Here is a 24780-nt window from a genome sequence, read left to right as displayed (position 1 = left end):
ATCTTTATAACACCCCTGGGACACAGATGCTATTCTTCCCCCAACTTTACAGAAGGAGAGAGAGAGAGAAGCAAGCAGAGGTAAAGTGACTTGCCCAGGGTCACACAGCTGGTGCCTGAGGCCAGGTTTGAAATCCAGGCTCTACCAGGCTCCCTAGGCTGGGGTGGGGAACGTGAGGCCTCGGGGCCACACATGGCCCTCTTTGACTGAATCCAAACTTCACAGTGAAGAAGGAAGAGCCTTCCTAGGATAGGGCCCCTCTGGCTTACTTCACCCCCGAGTCACACTCGAAGGTTGGGCCCCTTCAAGTGAGCCCTTATTAGTTCAGGATTGACACTGGACCATATGAGGTACTCATAGGTCATTAAACAGTTAACAAAAGGAGGCTTACTTATCCATAGTATAGAAAGGATGGTCAATAAGGATACAGCAGCTTTTGAGGCTACTTCTCCTCACTTCCTTATAGAGGTAGATATGGTCAACAGGGACCCAGACTCCTTGTGGGTAGGCCTTTTTATGCCTTTTGGTGACTAGGAAACCAAGTCGATATCAATACCAAAAAAAAAGGAGGTGGGGAGGAAGACACAGGAACCAATATGGTCCAGGATAGCTTTGTGACCTTTTAGGAAAAACTAGCCTAATTTATATTTGGGGGCAACCTGCCAGATACTGGTCCTATAACATTGTCCCCCAGGAGACAACTACACCAAGTTTAAGGTACCCCATGAATTCATACTCCTAAAACTATCATTATTATAGTACCCAAGCCCCCACTAGTATGTTTACCTTGGAATAGTCTGCCAGAGGATACAATCAGCTGGAAGCAAAGGCATTTGCTGAAATGGCATGGTAAGAAGTAAATAAATGCAAGGAGGGGCAATTCATACCTACAGGGCTGCAGGGTCAATAATGTGCTCACACTGTTCCTCCCAATCTTGGTCTCAAAGTCTCTGTTGAATATCACTTAGCTATACTGTACTCCACCAGGATAATGGGAATTGCAGATGTTGCTCTATTCCCAAGTCCTATTGACTCTACTGTCACAGCACCACCCTGGGGCCGGCCAAATCACGTCATACCTGGACTATTATAATAGCTGGGTGATGGTGGCCCTGCCTCAAACCTCTCCACACCCCAGCCAACCAAACTCCACTCCACTAAACTTTCAAAGTGATCTTCCTAAAGCAGAGCTTTGAACAGGACAGTAAACTCCAGTGGCTCCTGTTAAATAAAATTTTCTGGCTTTTAAAGCCCTTCATAACTGGACTCCTTCCTACCTTTCTAGTCTTCTTATATCTTATATCCTGACATGTTCTCTATGAGCCAATGATGCTGACCTCCTTACTGTTGCTCTGTCTCCCAACACTGCCTTTTTACTGGCTGTCCATCATGCCTGGAATATTCTGCCTCCTTACTTTTACCTCCTGGCTTCCCTGGCTTTCTTCAAGTCTCAGAACAATCCCACTTCCTACCAAAAAACAAAAAAGCTTTTCCCAATCTCCCTGAATGTTAATGCCTTCCTTTTGAGGTTCTTGTTTGTACATAGCTGTTTGCATGTTGTCTTAGACTGTGAGCTCCTTGAGGGCAAGGCCTGTTTTTGCCTCTCTTTGCATCCCTACATCTTAACACAGTGCCTGGCCCACAGCAGGCACTTAAATCCTCATTGACTTGACTTGAGGCAGGGATGCTACCTCACTGATGGCCACAGTCATTATCACTTCTAGCTTCAGGCTCAGCTCATGTCCTAGCCCACCTGGAAGCCACAGCCTAGGACTAGCAGCAATCCTGGCTTGAGGACCTGCCATCTTCCAAGCAGAATCCCACCTCTGAACTCTGCCATGTGCTTCTGCTGCGCTACGCCATTGCTTAGTGTGTGTTGGGGGTGAGGGGAGAGGAGGGGAAATCCCTTCCCACTCCATTTGCCCCACTTGCCCCAAAAGAACTCCTAAAAGCTGCTACCTGGTCTCTCTCTCTCCAGCTTATTCCTAGCAGGGCTGGCTCCTCCACTGTCTTGGCCTGTCCCTATTTTGTGGCCCTTAAATATGCAAACTGACAACAGGCTCCTTTTTTCTCTGAGACACTGCGCTAGTGTTCATGAAGCCCTTACCTCTCCTCCTCACTTTCTGAGCTCCTCCCCCCCCTGAGCTCCTCCCCCCTCCCAGCTGGCTACTGGTGCCAACTTGCAACAACCAGGAAATGATAGCAATGGCTGAACCCATGTCTACACAGCCACAGGCTGAGTTGCTCACTGCCCACAGCTGCCACTTGGCTGGGGACAATTGCAGGAACAAGCCCTTCACAGTGCCATCATGCTCCCTACCCCCCTCCTGCCCCAGGCCAGTTTTATTGCCAGGGAGGCAGCCCAAAGCTGATGCGTGTGTGTGTGTGCGCGCGCGCACGCTCGCCTGCACGGCCAGTGGTGGTGGTCTTACAACTTTCTAGGACTGAACTTTCCCCACAGAATACCCAGCCCACCCAGCTCCTCACCTGTGGGTGGTCATGTCCTAGAAAGAAACCATTTGGAAGGTGCAAAGGGTGGGGAGGGCCTGCCTGAGAAGTTCTGATCTCGTGCTGCTTTCTTCTCTTCCTTCCAGGCTCAGGTTACTATCCTGATGAAAGCTACAATGAAGTGTCGGTTGAAATGCCCCCCCAGGTCCCTGCTCTGGACTACCGAGGTAATTTCAGCTCAGGGCCAGCCTGGGCCCTCTGAGGGCAAGGACCATAGATCACGCTTCTTTGTATCCCCTGGCCCCCAATAGGATAAGCCAGACACATAATATACACATAATATACACACCTTGGATTATTGAATGAATGAATGAGCCAAAGTTAGGGAAGGAGAATGAGCAAAGAGTACGAGGGAGGAGATCAGGCTGGCTGTTGCTGAAGGATCAGACTCAGGGAGCAATGGGAGATAAGGTTGGAGAGAGAGGCTGGAGTCAGATCACAACAGGTCTGGTGAGGTTTTATAGGGGATATCTGTCCTAAGGGGAAAGTGGGACTGGGTTACTCCTAACCTCTCTTTAAACTTCAAGCTTCCCTCCCAGGGAGAAGAATTTGGACTTGACGTTGCAGGCAATTCTAGGTTCTTGAGCACGACTAACAGGAAAAGACTGGTGTGGTCTGGCAGCCAGTGGTGATATTGGGAAGAAAGAGTAATTGGGGCGAATCTGAGAAACAGCAAGACAGTAACAAATTCTGTGACCTCCCAAGGGCCAAATTCAAACAGTCTGTTCTTCATCATCATTCCCCTTGACTTCTTGGTAGCACGTTGACACCTTCCTCCTTCCAAGTGGGGCTCAAAGGAGATCATGTCTACAAAGTGCTTTGCCGCCGACCTTAGAGGACCATCTGCATCCATGTGAGCCACTCTGATGATAACAAATATTTATTAAGCAATGTGGCAGGAACCATGCCCTTGACACACCACATTGTCCTGGTTTTCCTAATCCCAGAACCATTTCTTTCTAGCTCCTTTAATCCTTCTTTTTCTTGTTCCCACCTGGTTCCTAACTTGAGAGTCCAAGCACTCCCCAGGGAGCAGGGCTCAGCCAGAGATCTCTTCCATTTCCTGCAGCTTCCACTATCATGTTCCTCTGTGGAAATGCTGCCCAGGTCTCTAGCTCCAGTCCCCCCCCCCACAACTGCCTCCATTTGGGGACCCCACTGACCCCTCCAAGGCAAGACATCCAAAATAAGAATCACTGTCCTCTTCGTTTCTCTCTTTCTGTTAACGGCTCCTCCTCTTACCCATCTTCAGTATATCCAATCAGTCACTAGGTCCTATTGTCTCTTCCTGCCTGGTGGCTCTAGCCTTCTTGCTTGGTTCCTGCCTTTCCAATCCCATCGTCACCATCCTAGTACAGTGTCATGAATACAGTAAGAGTCTTCTAGTTAGTCTCCCGGACCCGCCCTGATCCTTCCTACACACTTGATGAATCATCTCGAGCCATCACCTTCATCATCACATGGTTTCTTCCACTCAAAAATGCTTCCCACTCAAGCCCCTATCCCTAGCCCACAACTGGCCCCAATCTACTTTCCCAAACTTACCTCTCATCACCCAGCAGCAGCCAGGCTAGCTTCCTCACTGTGCTTTGCCTGAGTGGCCTACATGCCCCTTTCCACTCTGCTTAGCCATATGTTCCCATCCTTGGATTCAAGGCCCAAGTCTACCATGAAGCCTTGCTTGACTGGCAGAGGCCCCCTTGGCTGCTGCTGCTTCCTCCGAGCTCCTCCGGCACTTGCTGTCTATGCTCCTCACTGGGCATGTAGCAGTCCCTGCCTTCTTTTGCTAGCCAGTTTTTCCTGTGCCTCATTGTTCCCCAACTATATTATTAGGCAACACACAGTAACAGCTTCACAGGGCAATGGGATAACCATAGTCCTGAATTGGGAGTTGGGAGATCTGGGTTCAAATCTTAGGTTTGCCACCGGTGTGAGCAGGAATAAGTCACTTCCTCCCTCTGGACTTTCATTCTCTCTTCTGTTAAATGAGAGGGTTAGACTAGATGGCTTTGGAGCTCTCCTCAAGCTAAAATTCTCTTAGTACTGGACTTGAAGTCAGCAAAGCCTCGGTTTGGATCCTGCCTCTGACCCTTACTAACCATGTGACCCTGGGCAAGTCCCTTTACCTTGGAGCCTTCCAGATTTTCCATCTGCACCATGGGAATCACAACAGCCACAGCACCTGCTTCCTTCCCATGGCTGTTGGGAGGCCCAGATGATAGAATGTGTGTCAGTTATTCTCTTTATTATTTCTCTAAGAGCAGGGCCCAAGACTCATACTTCCCTGAGTTCCCTGAGGCACCTGGAACTCAGTAGGGAAGCCCTTTCAAGTTTGTGGCTTGACTGATTCGAGTGGTTGGGTAATAGGAGACATCCAATGATGTCCAGCACTTTTAAGGAGTTAGGAATGATGATCTCAACCTATCTAAGTGGCCCCCTGGACTGAACTTCCATCAGAAATGGGCAGCTGACTGTGGACCGGACTTTGTGGCCCAAAGAGAAGTCTTCACTACAGCCTGAAGCTAACGATGTACCTGGAACATGCCCTGAGGGCCTAACCCTATCTTAAGGCCTGGGGGTCTCAGAGTCTAGCCCTTTTCTCCCAGGCAGAAAGGGGTGAAGGCAGGGGTGTTCTGGTAAATGTTTAGTAATGGCTGGGGGTGGGGGTGGGGGTGGAGGTGGAGGGGGTGATGTACCCTAGACAGCTTTTAAGCTTAATCTTCATTATTTTCTCTACCACTTTTTAAAGTCAAAACAATTGATAAAACAATAAATCAAGCCCTGACTTGTAGCATTTACTGATTTCAGAGGGGTAAATGCACACACTGAAAATTTAACAATCAGCTCTGGCCAAGTCTAGTGGGCTCCAGCATACCCCTAGGTGGAGACATGTTACATAGGTGAGCTAATGTGTATGACCCGAAAGATACAGACAGACCTGTGCGTGAGTGAAGATGGTGATGGTGACATAGGTATTATAAGCATTCAGAGGACATAGATGAGAAAACTGAAGGCTGAAAAGGCAAAGTGATTTGCTCAAGGTCACACAGGTGGTAGGTAGGTGACTGAGCTGCCACTGGGACTCATTTATTATTAGGCAGCTAGGTAGGGCAGTGGAGAGGACCTTGCTCTTAGAGTCAGAAAGACCGAATTCAAATCAAACCTCGGATATTTAACTAGTTGTGTGTCCCTGGGCAAGTCACCCGCTGCCTCAGTTTCCTAATCTGTAAAATGGGGATAATAATAGCACCTACTCCGGAAGGTTGTGAGGATAATATGAGGTAATGTTTCTAAAGCACTTTGTAAACCTTAAAGTGCTAGTGATTATTGTTATTATCCCCACCTGGTTGATGGGAAAACTGGGACTCTCAGAGACTTGAGGACCTCCCCAGGACTTAAATCCAGCATCCTCTGGCATTTGGCCCTAACTATGACATAGAATCAACAACTGGGTTTCTGTGGGAGCTTGTGAAACTGACTTCTGGGGTAAGAGGAATATTTTTAAAATAGATTTTCATCCATTGTAGTGGACGATGATACTGTCCAGATGAAAAGTCATAGGGGATTTGCCCTCTCACCAACCCTTCATAGGTCCCTAATGGGACCTGGTTTTAACAGGCCTTGGTTTTAACCTTGTAATCTCTATCCCCGGTCACACTTATGGCGGTTCTTGCAATACAAGGATTCTGCCACTAGATGGGGTCAGTATGCCATGCTCAAGGGTAGAGGAACAACTTTGATTTAGTTGGCCAGAGGTTCTAGAAGGGTGGCTTAACTCACCCTAATTCATGCTCTAATCCTCTTGTATCCAGCAAAATGTGGAATATTTGAATTTGCAAAAAAAAAAAAATCCCCCAAACTGTGATTGGTGGGTTTTTTTTCCCCCAACACAGGGAACCCTGGACAAGTGTAATCTCCCTAAAGCACCTTCGATGACTTAGTAATTGAGTCCTGGGCAGTTGTCTGAGGCTCCAAAAAGTGCGATGACTTGCCCAGGGTCACACAGCGAGTGTCACAAGCAGAGTTTGAACCAAGGTCGCTCTTCACTGCTCCACATCGCCTCTCAATTCTGAATATCACTTTCAGAACTGACTTTACTATGGCAGAGATTTAATAAAAGGAAAAAAAAATTTCCAGAACATGCCCTGTGGGTCAGTCCATGCACAGATAGTCCAATCTCCCGTACTTTTTAATATGTTTGGTCAAAAGCTCCCTGAGGTTTCGTGCAGTCAAGTGAAGATCAGCATCAAAGCTTCCTGACCTAGCTGCTTATCTCTCAGGGCCAGCTGGATTTTCTCTTTCTAGTCACTGACCAGGCTGGTCGAGCTAATCACTCAAGAGGCCTTGCTTAGCCTTAGGGCAATATGGTGTGTCCCCTTCGCCTCCTCCCCTATCCTACCTGGGTGATAATGGACCTGTAATCTCATCTCTCCAAACTTCCCAATTCCTCATCTGTCAAATGGGGATAATTAGGCCTGGAGTATATATCTCACAGAGTTATTATGAAGCTCAAATGAAATCATGTCTGCAGTGAAGCACTTTGCACCCCTTAATATGCTACTGAAATGGCAGTAATTATGAATCTGCAGGCCCTCACTCTCAGAGACCTGGCTTCCCTCCCCTACAAAGCTGTTTTTCTCCAGTCAGAAGGTGGTTCTTTTGCACTTTGCTACTTTCAGTTTCCCATCAAATATTTAGTTTCCTCAGCTGGAACTAAGCAGATCTTGATATTCATGTAATACTTGTTTGCTTGAATGAATAAATAAAACATTTAATAAGCACCTACTATGTACAGAGCACTATGCTAAGTGCTGGGGTTTCAAAAAGAGAAGTCAGACAGTTGGTATTCTCAAAGAAGGAGCTCCCACTCTAATGGAAGAGATTTCAACTGCAAGTCCAATGGAAAGGTCCCACAGGCCTTGGTGTGCAGCAGCCAGGAAGGTGGCAATGACTTCATCAGTGTCACTTCCTCTGATAAAATCCTATTGGTTTCTGTTGTTGAGCCAAGGACTTTGGCGAAAGAACTTTCTTTTCTTTTCAAGGACTGCAAGAGGTTAGGCAGAGAATGGAGGGATAGGAGGGAGGTATAGGGAGAAAACATTGATCGCAAGGGCACTGTCTATTTAAACCCATCTAAATCCAGCTTGGCATCCTTGTTTTCTTTTGTAGTTTCCCTGGACAGTGTTTGGAAAATGGTCAAAACATGGCTGCTGCATTTATCCTCCATTTCCAAAAATCAAACCATTCTGCCTTCATTAGATTATTGCCACCAAGTACACACAGACAGTGATACATGCTGGTATACAGCCTTTATAGACACTGGCTATGCAGTCAGGTTGTGTGATTTATCTGGTGCCCTGCCTTAAAAGTGGCTCAAATTATTCCTAAAGTCCCCCCCCCATCTTATTTTTAAGATAGTAAGCTATTCTGGTAGAATTCTACTGATAGCAAAAACCTAAGCTATCCAGAACTGTTAGGAAAAAGAACCAAATAAAAAGTCTCTCAAATGCAGGTTTGGCCTTATAAACAGGAATTTTAAAAAATTTAAACACTTTAGACTAAAATTCATTACACAATAAGCAGGAAACTGTGGGAAATTTTCAATAAGTTTCTCTGATAAAGTCTCATTTCTCAAATATATAGGGAACTGAGTCAAATATAAACATGAGAGCCATTCCCCAGTTGATAAATGGTCAAAGAATATGAACAGGCAGTTTTCAGAGGAAGAAATCAAAGCTATCAATAATCACATAAAAATGCTCTAAACCATTAATAATTAATAATTAAGGAAATGAAATTTTCTTTGAGGTATCACCTCACACTCATCAGATTGGCTAATACGACAGAATAGGAAAATGATAAATGTTAGAGGGGATGGGGGAAAATTGGGACACAAATGCCCTCTTGGTGGAGTTGTGAACCGATCCAACCATTCTGGAGAACACAACTGCTAGAATGGTATCCCAACGAGATCAAAGAAAAAGGAAAAGGACTTACATGTACAAAAATATATAGAGCAGCTCTTTTTGTGGTGGCAAAGAATTGGAAATTGAGGGGATGCCCATCAACTGGGAAATGGCTGAACAAGTTGTAGCACAAGACTGTGGTGGAATACTGTTGTGGTATAAGAAATGAGGAGTAGGATACTTTCAAGAAAAATCTGGAAAGACTTATGTGAACTGATGCAGAGTGAAGTTAGCAGAACCAGAGAACATTGTACGCAGTAAGAGCAATACTGTACAATGACCAACTGTGAATGACTTAGCTATTCTCAGCAAGACAATGATCCACCATAGCGCCAAAGGAATTGTGACGAAAAACGCTATCCACTTCCAGAGAGAACTGATGGACTCTGAAGCATATTTTTTCCCTATCTTTATTTTTCTTGCTTTTTTCCGAAACACGGCTAATGCAGAAATAAGTTTTGCACGACTTCATATGTATAAGAGGTATTGTGTTTCTTGATTTCTCAATGCATAGGAGAGGGGAGAGAGGGAGCGAAAGAATTTGTAATAGAAAATAAAAATAAAATAAACAAATAAAATAAAATAAAATGCAGCACAGACACATGTGGTTCCAAGGGGGTTTGAGACAGCTGAGTCCAGAGTGTCTCTGTAGGGCAGCCTGGGGCACATGCCCGCCTGGCCCTGATCTGCTCTCCCTTCCCTCACCTGACTTTCTATTTCTCTAGTGCCCCGGTGGTGCTATACGTTGAACATCCAAGATGGAGAAGCCACGTGCTACTCCCCAAGGGGGGGTAACTATCACAGCAGCTTGGGCACCCGATGTGAGCTGTCCTGTGACCGGGGCTATCGCCTGATCGGCCAGAGGTCTGTGCACTGCCTGCCAAGCCGGCGCTGGTCTGGAACGGCCTACTGCAGACGTAAGTAAATGTGTATGCCCCGTGCCTTGTGCCCACCCTGAGTGTGAAAGAGATGCAGACTGAGACATGCAGCATGGGAGGGTCCAAGCCTGACTATGGATGCCTCAAATCCTCAATGGTAAAAGAGGGATAATAACTGTGCCTGCCTCCCAGGGTTTGTTGTGAGGATCAAATGAGATATAACTTGTAAAGCACTGAGCACAGTGCCTAGGACACAGTAGGTATTTAATCAAAGGCCAGGTCCTTCCTTCTGGTCTAGTTGCTCCCTCCAGATCCCTTTCCAGAATCCAGTCAGCCCTGCCTACTGAGCACCAGAATATTCATGACTATAATAAGCTCCCTGAGGGCAGGGACTGCTTTAGGGAGTGTTGGTTTAAGCTGGGAGACATGTTTGCAGCTGGGTCCCCAGTACTTCAAGGAGGTGTCAAAGGATTCGCCACATTTCCTGTGACTCCTCACTGCCTTGGGCAGATGATCTTTGACAGACTCCATGAGCCCACAGCCAGCCTGGGCACAAATGTCCCTTCCTTAGGCTGGCCCTTGGCAAACAGGCACACAGTCCACCTCCAGGCCTTGCCTTGGCTAGTGCTGCCAGAGCTTCTGCTCAGTTGGCACACCCTCAGAGAACCCAGAGGCACCTCCATGCCACAAAGAGGCATCAGGCGGAGGTAGGAGGATACATATCTCCCGAATGGTTCTCAAGGAACTTCCAGTGTGACAAGTGGCCTGCAAAAAAACCTCTCTGGAAGTACACATGAATACAGGTGCTCCTCCCACCTGTCTGCCTAATCCTGCTTAGTCTCCTTGGCTGGATCTTCCTCCAGGTCACATTGTCTAACCGTGGGTGCCTCTGAGGCTCTGTCCTGGGCTGTCTTTTCTTCTCCCTCTATAACACAGATTGGCAAACTTTTCTGTGCATAGGTACAGATAGTAAATATTTGAAGCTTTGTGAGTTGAGACAAAATCAAGGATACCATGTAGGTAAAAACAGAAAACAAATTTCCACAAATTTTCTTGCTGACAAAATTCAAAATATAATAATCATAATTGAGTATGATTTGGGGGTAACATAAGTCTACTAATGAGGAGAATGGAATCCTTTTTGGAGGGGATAACATTTTGCTTAATTGGGGTTCAAAGTTAGTGTTCTCTATCACCAAAATCAATTGCAAATGGCTATCCGCAAATGTGCGTCTCTAATGAGATTCATTGTATTTCGTGTTTGAAAATGTCTATCCACATAGACAGATACTGCCAAATACTGATATCAATCCACAAGCACATGATTTTAACTGAACATATTTATCACTTGGAAAGCATTTCTAGAATTCTATTTGATTCTTCTCTGAAGATTCGCCTTTCAGCATGTCATTACATTATAGATGAATCACTTCCAGGTGCAGATTAGGTGGAAGCTCTTTAATTGTGCAGTTAAATAGATTTTAAAGTACGGAAATTTCTTGCACACTTACATCGAGATCTGAAAAATGCTACTGGAATTGTGTCCTGCAAATATATCCCCTGCAAATTTGGATAGGGAAGGAGCTCTTGCTTTCTGATAACTTTATTCGTTGACATTATTCGTAATTCAAACAACGTTAGCTGTCGTTGGATTGACTTTACCATGGTATAAGTTTTGTATACAAGCGATATTTTGCCTTTTCATTTTAGGTTGAATTCATTAAGAAACATTATCAAGTTAACAGCAAAAGTTCATTTCCAAAACCATTCAGTGCTCAACAATAGACAGTAGAGGGTAGTTTTTCTCAATCCACAAAATTTTGGTCTTGACCTTGGGCTCAAAAAATCATGATAAAACTTTTGTTTCTTTCTCTTCCTGTTTTGACACGATGGGTATACGTCACAGTACGGCAATCCACATGGCACTCAAAAGCCTCAAGTGCTAACTGTGCCCCTTCAATTTGCAGCAAAGCTGTGACAGTGCCAGCCAGCCACACAGGGTCTCTGTTGCAACCATCCAGCTCTGCCACTGTCGTCCAAAGCAGCCACAGACAAAATGCAAACAAATGATCATGGCTGTGTTCCGATAAATCTTTCTTTATGACACTGAAATTTGAATTTTACATAATTTTCATGTGTCATAAAATAGTATTATTTTGATTTTTTTCAATCATTTTAAAATGTAAAAAGCATTCTTAGTTTGTGAGATGTACAAGGAGGAGCAGAAGGCCCCATTTGGCCCCTGGGGCCTCAGCTGAGCAGCCCCTGCTCAACTCCCGTTTCTCTGCAGAGCCAGCTCTCTTTTCCAAACCTAACCTCTCTGCCGAGGGCCAGTCTCACATCATTCTCACACTGTACGGCCCATGGATATATTGCCAAAACAAAGCTCATGATCTGGCCTCCTCGGTGTTCCTGAGCAAGAGCCTCCATCTCCCCAAATCCATGCCCTTTTCCTGGCTGTCCCCCCTGCCCGAAATGCTCTCCTTCCTTACCCCCACTTCTGGCTTCCCTAGCTTCCATCTGCCCGAGGCCTTTCTTGGCTCCTGGCCCCACTCCCCACTCCAGGGACCTCCTCAGTTATCTTCCATTTATGCCCTATTTATCTCGGATGTACACAGTTGTTTTCATGTCTCCTCTAACATAATGTGAATTCCTTAAAGGCAGGGACCGTATTTTTGCCTTGCTTTGTAATCCCCAACTTTAGCACTGTGCCTGGCACATAGTAAACACTTTGGGAATACTTCCCAACTGACTAACGGAAGATTCCATGAAGCAGGTGGCAAGGCTGCAGGTATCTGTTTCCTGATGTGTCTGACGGTGCCTCTGGTTTCCTCATTATCTCTCCCAGTGCTGGGCCCCTGAGCACTGCCATTCCTCACAGAAGCCCCCTTGGCTCTCTTGTAGAGGTGAGATGTCCTGTGCTGCCCTTGATCACCAGTGGTACCTACAGCTGCACAAATGGCATCCTGCTGGATTCCCGCTGTGACTACAGCTGTGCCAGTGGCTATCACTTGGAAGGTGACCGCAGCCGAATCTGCATGGAGGATGGACGGTGGAGTGGAGGCGAGCCTGTCTGTGTAGGTAAGGTCCAGTCTCCACACAGTTGTCCTGCCACCCGGTGCTACCTTGACTTGATCCATCCATCTATGAATGCCCACTCCAGTAGGAGTGGAGTGAGCACCGTAGTACTTACATAGCCTATTCAAGGGCTGCTATTGCTTCTCCCCACCCCCCTTCTCCCCACCCTGGGCTAGGCTTCTTCCTGAGATATCTTTGGGCTCCTTTCCCCTCATATCCACCCAAGGGAGTAGATTTGCCTCCAAGGAATGAGAGAGGACTCAGGAGTTGTCATCTGATCTCTCACCTTGGCAGACATAGATCCTCCCAAGATCCGCTGTCCCCACTCCCGTGAGAAGATGGCTGAACCAGAGAAGCTGACTGCCAGGGTGCACTGGGACCCACCTGTGGTGAAAGACTCCGCAGATGGCACCATCACCAGGTGGGTATCAAATAGTATCTTTCTTCCCACAGTAGCTACTTCTCCCAGGCTCCCTTTCACAAGGAATACACAGACCATGGCCACAAGGAAGCTGAGTTCCCTGACCCTAATCCCATAGTTCCTGCTCCCTAATGATTATTCTGCTCTGTTCGATCCAGGGTGACTCTACGGGGACCTGAGCCAGGCTCTCGGTTTCCTGAAGGAGAACATGTAATTCGGTACACTGCCTATGACCGGGCCTACAATCGGGCTAGCTGCAAGTTCATTGTCAAGGTGCAAGGTCAGAAAGGATGTACAAACTCCCCTGTCACTTCCCTTCTGTTTCTGTTTTGCTAGACCAGGCACACATGTACAAGGAGAGACAGTGTAGGCCAACAGAAAGGGCAGCTGAATTTGGAGTCAGAGGAACTAGGTTTGAATCCTGGCTGTTAATTACCACCTAGGTGAGGCTGAGCTAATCACTACCTCTCTGGGCCTCAGTTTTCTCATGTGAATTCTCTTCCTACTCTAAATCTATGACTGTACAATCTTACACCCTCATACATCTGTGTTGTGGAAGAGGACTACCCATCTGGGGATGCCCTCCAACAAAATCAGCTTGTTTCAGAGATTAAAAGGCCATTCACATGCACATGATTCAGCTACCCTGCCTTCCAAGTCTAGACCCCATGAGCCCCTGGCCACTGGCTGAATATGGTAACATAGTTACCGATCCAGTCCTCCATGATGGCTTTCAGAAAGGCCACACTGGGGCAGGCCCAGAGCTGTCCAGCCCTAGCCTCTGTAGAGACATGTTTTAGAAGTCCAAGAATCTTCTCAGAGATCAGGGATGCATGCCTGAGTTATCCCAGTCTGAAGACTATGGCATCACTCTGCTTACTGCCTACTGCTTCTCCCCGGTGTTTCCAACATGTCTGCCCTGGGGCTTTCTTGAGGGAACTCTCAGACACAGAGCTTGAAGGCTACACGTGTCTTTGGTTCATTTCTGGTCACACTGGGAAGTCACCCTGTCCTGAAGCTGGCTTTGCTGCTGGTCCCCTTTTCTGTTGCCCTCAGGCTTCTGGATGACTTTTCACGCAGTTTGGGGGTAAAAGTCACTGTGGTTTCTCACTGTATTTCTTGGTCATTATTAAGGCTAGTTGGTACTTTGGGGTTTAGCTGGAATAGGTACAGAGAAGGTACATACATATTCTGCCTCCATTCAGGCAGTCATCTTGACAGGAAGCTCTCTCCTTTCCTACCATCAAGGCCAACTCAAGCCCCACATTTTCGCAGAATGTTTCCCCAACTACTCCAGTCCTGTCCTCTGAATTCCTACAACCTGCCATTGATTTATATACAGTATTCGATTTTTTCCCCGTTTTATTTTTGCATTTACAGATTCCATCCTGGGTACACCATGGTCTTTCACCTTGGAAAACCCAGCATGGACACTGTCAGGGCCTTCCCTTGCTAGAGGAGATCCTACAGCCTGACTTGAGTTCTTCTTCCACAGTGAGACGCTGCCCTACTTTGAAGCCACCTCAGCATGGCTACCTCACCTGTACCTCGGCAGGGGATAACTATGGGGCCATATGTGAATATCAATGTGATGGGGGCTACGAGCGCCAGGGGACCTCCTCCCGAGTCTGCCAGTCTAGCCGACAGTGGTCAGGATCCCAGCCCATCTGTACCCGTGAGTGAGAAAGGAGGGAAAAGAGAATTGTCACGTGGATCCGAAGGTCATCCCCTGACCAGAGCTGTAACTAGTGATTTCTACAGCCCAGAGAAGTGGAAAAGGCAGTAGGAGCACCTGGGGTATGGTAATAGAGGGGAGAGAAATGTGTCTAAGAAATAGAGGAAAGACCCTCAGGAAAAGGCCTCTGCTGCCACAGCGGGGGGCAAGGCAAGTAAAGACAGAAGCAAGCCAGGAGAATACCATTGGTGCCTATTCAATTAAAATGTTCCACTTTGGTTAAAAGCCTCATCAGGGTAGTGGGAGGGCAAGATTTGAGATGTCTGTTAGAGGGGCCCTGGGCACCCAACAGAAGGAGAGAGTACCTTCAGGTACTCTTCCAGGGGGTAGGTTTGAAGGAAGGAGTCTAGAACCCAAGAATACATTCATTGAATCATTTGGGAGGAAAGGAAGAAGCCGTGTCCTGAATGGCCATCTTCTTCTACTCTAGCCATGAAGATTAATGTCAATGTCAACTCAGCTGCAGCCCTCCTGGATCAGTTCTATGAGAAACGGCGCCTTCTCATTGTCTCCTCTCCTGACCCGTCCAATCGCTACTACAAAATGCAGATCTCCATGTTACAGGTGAGCGCCTTCCCCGTTCTTCATCCTCCTTAAGTTACCCAGCAACCTGCATTCATTCCCTCATGTCTCATCTCTCCTCCTTACCAACAATCCATAATATCTGTGAGTTTCACTCATTTTTTTCATTCCTTTTTATTCTGTGCCTAAAGTCCTCAGCCTCCAATTCAGTTTACAGTCAATCACTTTTGCTAAAGACAAAACTGCAACATAGAAAATGTTGATAACGCAGATTAAACTGAGAAGTATATCGTGTACATTTTTTTCCTAGCAAGTTGTTAAACTTTTGCTGACATACTACTGCTTAAAATAATATGTAAATGGTAATTGTCCTTCTTGTTATTCTTCTAATGTGTATCAGGAGCCTATGTTAGTGACTAGAGAGCTGTCCTCATTCACAGTCAGGAAGCCCTGGGATCAAGTTCAACCTTGAATACAGACTGGCTGTGTGACTCTGGACAAGTCATTTATCTTCTCTGGGGTCTAGGCAACTCTCTAAGACTTGAAGTTGCTCAGCATGTACTGATCTGCATTATTAAAGTCACAGCTCTAATCCAAAACAAGGAAAAAAGATGCTTGTCCTGGTGAGATAATAAGGCTGCTAAGCTGCAGATGCCCCTTTCTAAAGAGGGCATAGAACAAAATACCTTCCCTCCCAAGCAATGGGAATTGGTACCAGAGTGGTCTGAGAGCATCAGAAATTGCATCATAGGATCTGGAAGCAACCTTAGGGATCACCAAGGTCAACCCCTTCATTTTACACTGAGGAAACGGAAGCAAACAGTGGTTAAGTTACTTGCCCAAGGACACACAGCAAGTAAGTACAGTATCAGAGCCAAGATTTCAATTCAGGCCTCTGACTTCAAATCAAGCATCTCTTCCACTGCTTTACATACTTATGTGAATATGGTCAGGGAAAACAAGAACAATGTGGAACGATCCCAGGGAAGGGTATGGCAGTTGGCTAGAGAGTTTTTAACACATACCACCAGTATGTATTTGGCCAATTTGAACTCACGTCAGCCAAGCAGGCTGCTAATGCTGGTGAAGGGATCTGGAATGGAGGTATTTAAGAAAAGGTCAGAAGGAGGGCTTTGGAGAGATAGCAGACCATGCTTGCCTAGCTCTGAAGTTCATTCAGGGCAGCTGAGTAGCGTGGGGGACAGAGGCCTAGACCAGAGATGAGACTGATTACAGAATATTTGTAGACAATGAAGATACAGGTAGCTGTGAGAAGAGCTCAGCCCTGAAGCTGTGAGGGTGACCCTAGGGCCAAGACGAAGGACTTTGTTCTTCTAGGGTACCCACGGAAAGAAAACAGAAATGGTTCATAGAATCTCAAGAGCAGGAAGGAAACTTAGAGACCATGTAGCCTAAACTCCTTATTTTTCAGAAGGAATGAACAAATAGAGATTCACAGCTGGTTTAGAGACTTGCCCATACAGGTGAAAGGCCTGCAACCAGAATCCACATCTTAGCTCAGCCTTGAACAAGAGAAATAAGGTGAACTGGCAAGACTGAGAGAAAGCTGCTGACTGGAAAGGCGGTGGGCCTATATTATGTCATGCTTCTCTAAAACTGGGCCCTGCTGAGTAGCATCAACCAATCGCTAAGAATTTATTAAGCACCTACTCTGTGTCAGGCAAAATCAGAAAGAAAAGTCAAATCAGTCCCTGAATGAGAACATATGAGAAATCCAGAGTCAACTTTAGCAGGGGTGGCACTAGAAGCTGGGGGACAAGCCTGGAAGGGCCTCCAGGAGGAGGTGGCACTTGAGCTGAGGCTCAGAGGAGGATCTGAAGGGATCCCAAGAATCCAAGGTTGGGAGGGAGAGAGTATAGGCTCAGCCAAGGCAAAGGCATGGCAGATAAGAGAACGTAAGAAGATTAGAAAGGGAGGCTTCCAACACCAAATGAAGGGCTTTGGATTTGCTCCTGGAGGTAAGATGGAGCCACTGGAATTCATTGAACAGGGGGTTACATGCTCAGATGTGTGCTTTAAGAAAATCACTTTGGGGGCAGCTAGGTGGCGCAATGTATACAGCACCGGCCCTGGAGTCAGGAGGACCTGAGTTCAAATTCATCCTCAGACACATAACATTTACTAGCTGTGTGACCCTGAGGAAGTCACTTAACCCCAATTGTCTCACCAAAAAAAAAAATCACTTTGGCGACTGAGTAGCATAGGGAGAGACTTGAGAAAGGAAAAGCAACTGAGAGGCTTTTGCAAACATCCAGGCTAGAAGTGCTAAGGGACTGAACTAGGGTAGGCCAGATGAGTGGAGAGAAGATGATGAGTATGGAGAGAAAGGAGAAGAGGGCCCAGGACAGAGCCTTGGGGGACACCTATACCCCAAGATTCCCATCAATGGTGGGCTTATCGACCACTATGTCTATACTCTGTTCTCATGCCCACTGGTGCAGTAAAAGGGAGAAAAGTCATGGATTCCAAGAATAAGCTTTGGAGGAAAAACTCGCCCTTCAGGGGCAGCTAGCTGGCGCAGTGGATAGAGCACCGGCCCTGGATTCAGGAGGACCTGAGTTCAAATCCAGCCTCAGACACATAACACTTACTAGGTGTGTGACCCTGGGCAAGTCACTTAACCCCACTGCCTAAAATAACAACAACAACAACAACAACAACAACAACAACAAAAACTCACCCTTTGGCCCACAGTGGTTACAGAGGGCAGCTTGAAGCAGAGGGTCAGTGTGGTGATACAGACAGCAAGGCACAGATATGGGCACCATATATGGAATGTACATGAAGCAAAAAAAGGCAGAGGAGAAAAAAGACAAAGGGTAGAGATGGCAGAAACAAGGGCAGCTGTGCTGAAGGGACAGAAAAGAGCATGTGCTGATCGCAATCAGGGATAGGGGAGAGTGAGAGGAAGCAGCCAGGAAAGCTTTTGAGCAAGGGAGGAGAAAGGTTTATAGTATAGCCACAAATGACTAAAAGTAAGAGCAACTCAGGGGTTAACCAAAGAGGCTGTGCCCAGGAAATGGGGATGACTGTGTTGGTGAGATCCAGGGCTTTATAGTTACACAGGATCTTAGAGATCAGCTAGGTCAATCCTCTTCAAAAAAGGGGGTTGGACTAGATGACCTCTAGATGACCTCCCATCCAGGTCTCAATCTCTAAATCTATGAAGCGTGTGATCAAAAAAAATGATGGGCTAGTAACAGGGGAGGAGTGAGAAACAACTCATGGACAACCCCTATTTTCCACTGGCACCTTATGACATGAAGAGAAATCAAGGAAGGTCCCCAGCACATTGAATGAACCCCCTGGGACACAGGATGGGCAGGCATGGAGACTTTGCAATCTGCATCACTGGAAGGTTACCACCGATCCACTGAAATGATGATGATGATGATAATAATAATAGTAATAATAATAATATAGAATTTGTACTTTAAATACATTATCTTATTTGAGCCTTAAAATGGCCTTGTTAGGTAGGATCTATTATGATGCCCATTTTACAAATGGGGAAACTAAGGCTCAGACTGTTTAAATGACTTGACCAAGGTGACAAAGTAATAATAACAATGACAACTAGCATCGCAAAGAGCTTTTCAAATATTATCTCATTTTATCCTCACCATAACCCTGGGAGGTATACAGTACTATCATACCCATTTTACACATCAGGAAACTGAAGCAGACAGATGACTTACCCAGGATCACACAGCAAGAAATTATCTGATGTTGGATTCAAACTCAGGTTTTCCTGACTACAGTGCCAGTGCTCTATCCATTGAGCCACCTGGCTGCAAAAAACTGAGGCAAGATTTAAATCCTGGTCTTCCTGGGCCCCAGTCCAACACTACACCAGGTTGCCTCTCCTAGTCTAAGAGTCAGACAATGATGTTCACCTGAGTGACACTGAATTGAATGAGACCATGTAGCTGTACTTTATCTGTTCCCTATATAGTTATAGCCTGACACTCTCCCACTCCAAAGTTGTTTTGTGTGCTTCAAACAGCTAACAGTGTGTATGCTATGCAGGGAAGGCATAGCACAGGCAGGCCAAAAGGCTCAATTCCAATCCCAAGGGTGTAGTCTTTGGCACAGAACCATGGCTTCCTTCACCTGAACCACAATGTGGCCCCAGGTGTGCTGAGATAAATGGATGTTCCCTGCAGCCTAGTACCCAAAGGATCCTCTTGTTTGGGGGCGGTTCCACGCCCTTTTCATCCTACCTGTCTCCTCTCCAGCAATCCACCTGTGGGCTGGATCTTCGCCATGTGACCATCATCGAGCTGGTGGGGCAGCCTCCTCAGGAGGTGGGACGAATCCGGGAGCAGCAGCTGTCAGCCAGCATCATAGAGGAGCTCAGGTACAGGCTGGGGAGACTGGGGATTGTGGGAGATGCCCTGGCCACCGCTCCCTTTGGGGGCCCCTTCGCTTTCTGAATGTTTACTGAGGCACTGGATGTTTTGCAAGACCCAGGGTTCAGGCCCCAATCCCATTGGCTCAGAGATACGTTGGTTTTGCTCTGTCTATAAAGAGTCATCATTCACTGAAGGCTCAGTCATACCCATCATCCTCTGAGGGAGGCAGGAGGTGAAGACAGGATCTTCTCTCATCAGCACCCTTATCATGACACTGGCTTCATGGAGAGCACTGGCCCCCTTTACAAATCTCTGGGTTAAGGACCACAGTACTTATCCCCAAGAGTTTGTTTGCAATGGGACAGAAAGCAAAAAGCCAACTGAAGCAGAAACTGGGAAATAATAATAATAACAACTAGCATTTGTGTAGTGTTTTAAGGCTTGCAAAGCACTTCACAAATATCTCCATTTATTCTCACAACAACCCTGGGACATAGGTGGTAACGTTACCTCCATTTTGTCAGATGGGGAAACTGAAGCAGACAAAGGTTAAGTGACTTGCCCAGGGTCACACTGCTAGGAAGTCTCTGAGGTTGGATTTGAATGCAGGTCTTACTGACTCCTGGTCTAGTGTTCTAACCACTGGGCCTCCTAGCTGCTCCACAGACAATAGTGTTTCAAAGGTAATGGCTCCCATCATTAAAGAAGGCTCCAGTGACCTAGGGTAGTAGGTCCTCTGAGGGGTTTGAGGGTAACTTGGTATTGATGGTAAAGGCTGACCTGGCTAATTGGGGGAGGAGAGGACAGTGCTTAGAAGCAGCAGGGCAGTGTCCAAACAGAACTTTAAGCCCACCTCTCCCTTGGACTTCCTCCTTTCTCTTGAGGGTATCTCTCAGCTGTCCAGTCACTTCCGAGAACTCCTTACTGTTCCCTTCTCCCTCACCCCTCCATATCCCAACTATTGACAGAGTCTGCCAGTTCTACTTCCTCTCAAATCTGCCCCCTTCTCCATTCACGCACCTACTACCGTGGTACAGGCCCTGGACTGACCACATCACTCCCCTGTCTGAGAAGCTCTTATGGTTCCCCATTGCGCCCCAGAATAAAACGTAAATTCCTTAGCTGAGCATTTCAAGCCCCTTCCTGCACAGCCTACTCTGCCTGACTTAGCTCCTTGCTCTTCCCTGAACTCATTCCCTCTTTGGCCTGGCCGCCTCTGTGTGAGCTGTCCTCGGTGCTTGGAATCGAATCCCTCCTCACTTATCTCTCTTAGAAGAGGCAGTGTGGTTTGGAGGGGACAAAGTACTGGATTTTCAATCAGGAGGACTTGGGTTCAAATCCTGACTTCGAAGCTTTATTATCTGGGTAACTTAACGTTTATGCTAAAATGAAGGCAGTAATAAAGAAAGGAGACACTTGTCGAGCCCTGCTCCTTACAAGTTGGCCAAGGACTTCCAAATGTCACAGCTGCTCGAGCGCTGGGGTGAGGGGGTTTGGGCAGGGGCTCCAATGTGCAAACTCAGTTCATCAATGCGGCTAAGTTACTCCTGTGTAACTTGTTGTGTGAAAGAGCTGAAGTAACAGTGCCTAGACACAGCCAAGTCCTCCTGCCCGTCAGGACCCGGGGGGTCGGGGATCGGGGACGACACTGTAGGCCAGAGTGGCCCCTGCCCACGCTACCCCGAGTTCTCCCCGTCCCCGTCACAATGGCTGCTGGAGGCAGGCAACTCCTCCCAGTGGGAGGGGGGCGCGGAGCCGCCTGGCCTCCGGCACTCTCCCGGAGAAGACTCCGGCACATCCTGCAGCGAGCTGCGGGGAGGCCCCGGCCCTGCTTCTCCCGGAAGGTCCCGCTGGCTGCCGGGGCGGTGTGGGCGGTGCCCGCCCCGAGGGCCTCTGGGTGGGGGGCCCGTCGAGCGCCCCCCCCCCGCCTTTGGTGCTGCCCTTTGTCATCCCACTGACGTTCCCCCCCGCCCCCCGCCTCTTTCGGCATATGCAAACGGGGCCTCGGCTCCGCAGCCTTCGGATCTTTCTGCAGGCGCCATCCGTCCCGGCAGCCCCGAGGCCAGTGTGGGACCTGCCGCTCCGCCCTCAGGCCGGGAGAGCGGGTGTGGAGGTGGCCACCATCTTGGCGCAAGGGCCAAGGCCGGCCTTCACCGAGATAACGGTCGCATGACGTCACAGCCGGCGAGCGCGGCCGGTCCGGCCCCGCCCCCTTCCCCCTCAGGCCCCCTCGGCGGCCCTGTCTCCTTCCCTAGTCGCCTCGCCTTTCTCGCCTTTCCTTTCCTCCGGATCCGCGCGCTCCTCCGGCGCCTCCCCGGCCCCCCACCTCCCGCCACTGCTCCTCTTCCTCCTCCTGCCCGGCCCCGCCCCTCAGCTCCAGCCCTAGCCCCGCCCCCGGCTGCCCGCGTGCCCCAGGGCGCTCGAGGCTCGCCTGACGAAAGGACTGCGGGCGGCGGCGACGCCAGCCAGCGAGCCGGGGGATGCCGACCAACTGCGCGGCGGCCGGCTGCCCGTCGGTCTACAACAAACACGTCAACATCAGCTTCCACCGCTTCCCTCAGGAGCCCAAGCGGCGCCGCGAGTGGATCCGCCTCCTGCAGCGCGACAACTACGTGCCGGGCAAGCACGCTTTCCTATGCTCCCGCCACTTCGAGGCCTCCTGCTTCGACCTGACAGGCCAGACGCGCCGCCTCAGGGGAGACGCCGTGCCCACCCTCTTCGACTCCTGCGCCCCCCGCCTCAAAGGGTCGGCCAAGGGCAAGGGCAAGGGCAAAGGTAGGGGTAAAGGCCGCGCGGCGGCCGGCGGCCAGCACGAGCACGAGCACGAGCACGAGCACGAGCACGAGCGCCAGAACGAGCCTGAGGTGGACGAGGAGCCTGAGGTGGACGAGGAGCCCCAGCTGGAAGCCGAGAGGGAGGTCGAGGCCGAGAGGGAGGTCGAAGCCCAGAGGGAGGTCGAAGCCGAGAGGGAGTTCGAAGCCGAGAGGGAGGTCGAGGTCGAGGCCGAGGCTGATGCCGACGCTGACGCCGACACTGCGGACAACAACAGGGGCGATGAGGCTGCCATTCAGCTGGAGATCGAGGACGAGGTCGAGGTAGAAGCCGAGCAGGAGGCCCAGGAGCAGGCCGGCCCCCCCCCCTCCTCCTCCCTCACGGCCCCCTCCACGGCCCCCTCCGATCCCCAGTGTGCCCATCCTCGGGTGGCAGCAGGTTCTCCGGGACCACAGCTACGCCTTTCGCAGCCCTGCAGAGGCCAAGAGGCGCATCTTCCGGCTGGAGAAGGAGATCGCCTGCCTGCGGCGGCGGATTCGGCAGAGCCTGCCCAAGGCCAAGGCGGCCCTGCACCCCAGGGGTCGGCCCAGGCCCTAGGCCTGCCGACAGAGGAGAGAGAGGGCCGGGGGCAGCCAGTAGGCCAGAGTCCGAGTTGCCATCCTCAGACCCCCAGAGCCGCCTGCCCCCCTGCTGACGTTGCCAACTCCTCTTCACCCTCTCTCCAGCCTCTCTCTATCACCCTGCATCCTCCATCCGCCATCCTCCCCTCTTCACTGGACAGTTCCTGTTTTCAACCACATTCTACTTCAAGTTGCATTCTGTTCTCTGCATTGTTTACCAAAGACTTTTCCAGCCACCCGCTTGGCTTGGACATCCCAGCCAGCTGCCTTACATGCCATATGCCCAAGTTCTGTGTCTTCGCTGAAAATGTTGACCTCCCTAGAAAGACTGACAGGTTTATTTATGGATGGGTTTGGTTTGGTTTGGGTTTTTTCGTAAAGAATCTACTTTGAAAGAGACAGCCTGTGTCAGGTAATATGCTTTAAAACGTTTTTGCTTTTATTTCTACTAAGGCAGGAGGGTCTAGAGGAGAGTGCACTTGGACCTAGAGTGGGGAATTCAATCTGGGTTCAAATTCTGCCTCTGAGCTAGTCACTTAGTCTGGCTGAGCCTCATTCTCCTCAGCTGGAAAATGAGGCTAAGGATTTCTAGAAGGTGTGATCCTCATAATTACTTAGATTGATGTCATGCATTATGAAACAGCATGGTATCATAAGCCGAACTTAGAGTCAGGAAAGCCTGGTTAGTTCCAGTCCTGCCTCTGATGCATACCAGCTGTGTGGCCCCACAGTGTGTCACTTTAACCCTTCAGTCATCCCCTTTCACCTCGGGCAACTTTGTAATTTAATTAAAATGAAATTATGAAACAGTTTTCCCAAGTACCTAGGTAAAAGTGGAGGGAGTTTACACAGTGAGATTTTATAACAGCAAAGAAATCAAATGTCTGGTCCCTTCTCACCAATTCTATCATAAAAAGAATGGTTTTTTTCTTATTTGTTTCTTGACAGTGCTAGTGTCTGGTTAAGTGTTTGCAATAGGACACAGAGGAGTATGATTATTAATCTGAGGGATTCTCAAGGCCTTACTTCACATTCAAATAATCACTAACATTTTAAAATAGTTTACAGTCATTACAAATCTAACACACTGCCTTCTTTATAGTAGATGATTCATAAATGTTGTATTGCATTGAAATGTGATTGGATGGGTTAAGATCAAGGGACTTGAGGTAGGAATGCCAGGTGGTTATAGTAGTGGGATGGAGATGAAGGGTGACGAAGGTAAAGAGGCTGGCTGGTGAGAGGCCGAGGTCTCTGGACATTCAGAACTCTTTTTTTCTTCCAGGCAATTTCAGCACCTCACCAGGTCCTACTTCAACATGGTGCTAATTGACAAGCTGGGTGTGGACCGGGAGCGTTACATGGAACCAGTTACCCCAGAGGAAATCTTCACCTTTATTGATGACTACCTTCTGAGCAACCAGGAATTGGACCAGCGAAGGAAGCAGCGAGATGTATGTGAATGAACCTGAGCCAGGGCACAGGTTGTGAGTGAGGCACCCTGGCTGTAGAACTCTGGACCCCAGAAAATAAAGAGATAGGGAGTTTATTCTATTTGAGTGAAATGGGGGCCATTATAAAAGAAGCCCTAAGAACAGGGCGGGGGGGGGGGGCTGGTCACCAGCACATCTAAAACCATGCAACACCCCAGGGAGGTTTTCAGGGATCTGGGGGTGGGTGGAATTATTTAGTCCCAACAGGCTTAGCAGTGGCAATCTTCTGGGCAGCACCAGAGCATGGGGAACTAAGGGATTCCATAAGAATATAAGATCCATTGGCAATGGCCAAGGCAGCCTTCTTTCCTCTGCTACCCCTCCTCTCAACCTCCAGGCTCCCAGAAGTTCATAAACCCCTATGTTCATTCATCAATAGAATGTGTGTTTTAAATGGTTCCCTTTCCCAGA

At 48.4% G+C, this 24780-nt stretch overlaps 1 protein-coding gene across 3 annotated transcripts in view; it reads left to right on the top strand.

Annotated features, from left to right (window-relative positions):
- The window catches only part of SRPX2 (sushi repeat containing protein X-linked 2), a 32663-nt gene extending 8233 nt beyond the window's left edge, over positions 1-24430 (top strand). For 2 of the 3 annotated variants that reach the window (XM_020963446.2, XM_020963444.2), the window contains exons 3-11: positions 2595-2675; positions 9200-9391; positions 12257-12433; positions 12725-12851; positions 13010-13131; positions 14347-14526; positions 15017-15150; positions 19368-19489; positions 24162-24430. In XM_020963446.2, the coding sequence (XP_020819105.1) occupies positions 2595-2675; positions 9200-9391; positions 12257-12433; positions 12725-12851; positions 13010-13131; positions 14347-14526; positions 15017-15150; positions 19368-19489; positions 24162-24342 (1316 nt within the window). In that variant the 3' untranslated portion in view covers positions 24343-24430. Of the gene's footprint in view, positions 1-2594; positions 2676-9199; positions 9392-12256; positions 12434-12724; positions 12852-13009; positions 13132-14346; positions 14527-15016; positions 15151-19367; positions 19490-21883; positions 23289-24161 lie in introns of those variants that run through there. The other variant, XM_020963447.2, reaches the window with a different exon arrangement.
- Positions 24431-24780: the final 350 nt, after the last annotated feature.

This window comes from Phascolarctos cinereus, unplaced genomic scaffold (genome assembly GCF_003287225.1).
Source record: "Phascolarctos cinereus isolate Bilbo 61053 unplaced genomic scaffold, phaCin_HiC Scaffold_8;HRSCAF=390, whole genome shotgun sequence".
In the NCBI taxonomy this organism is placed as follows: Eukaryota; Metazoa; Chordata; class Mammalia; order Diprotodontia; family Phascolarctidae; genus Phascolarctos; species Phascolarctos cinereus.
This window is presented reverse-complemented; position numbering and strand designations above follow the sequence as displayed.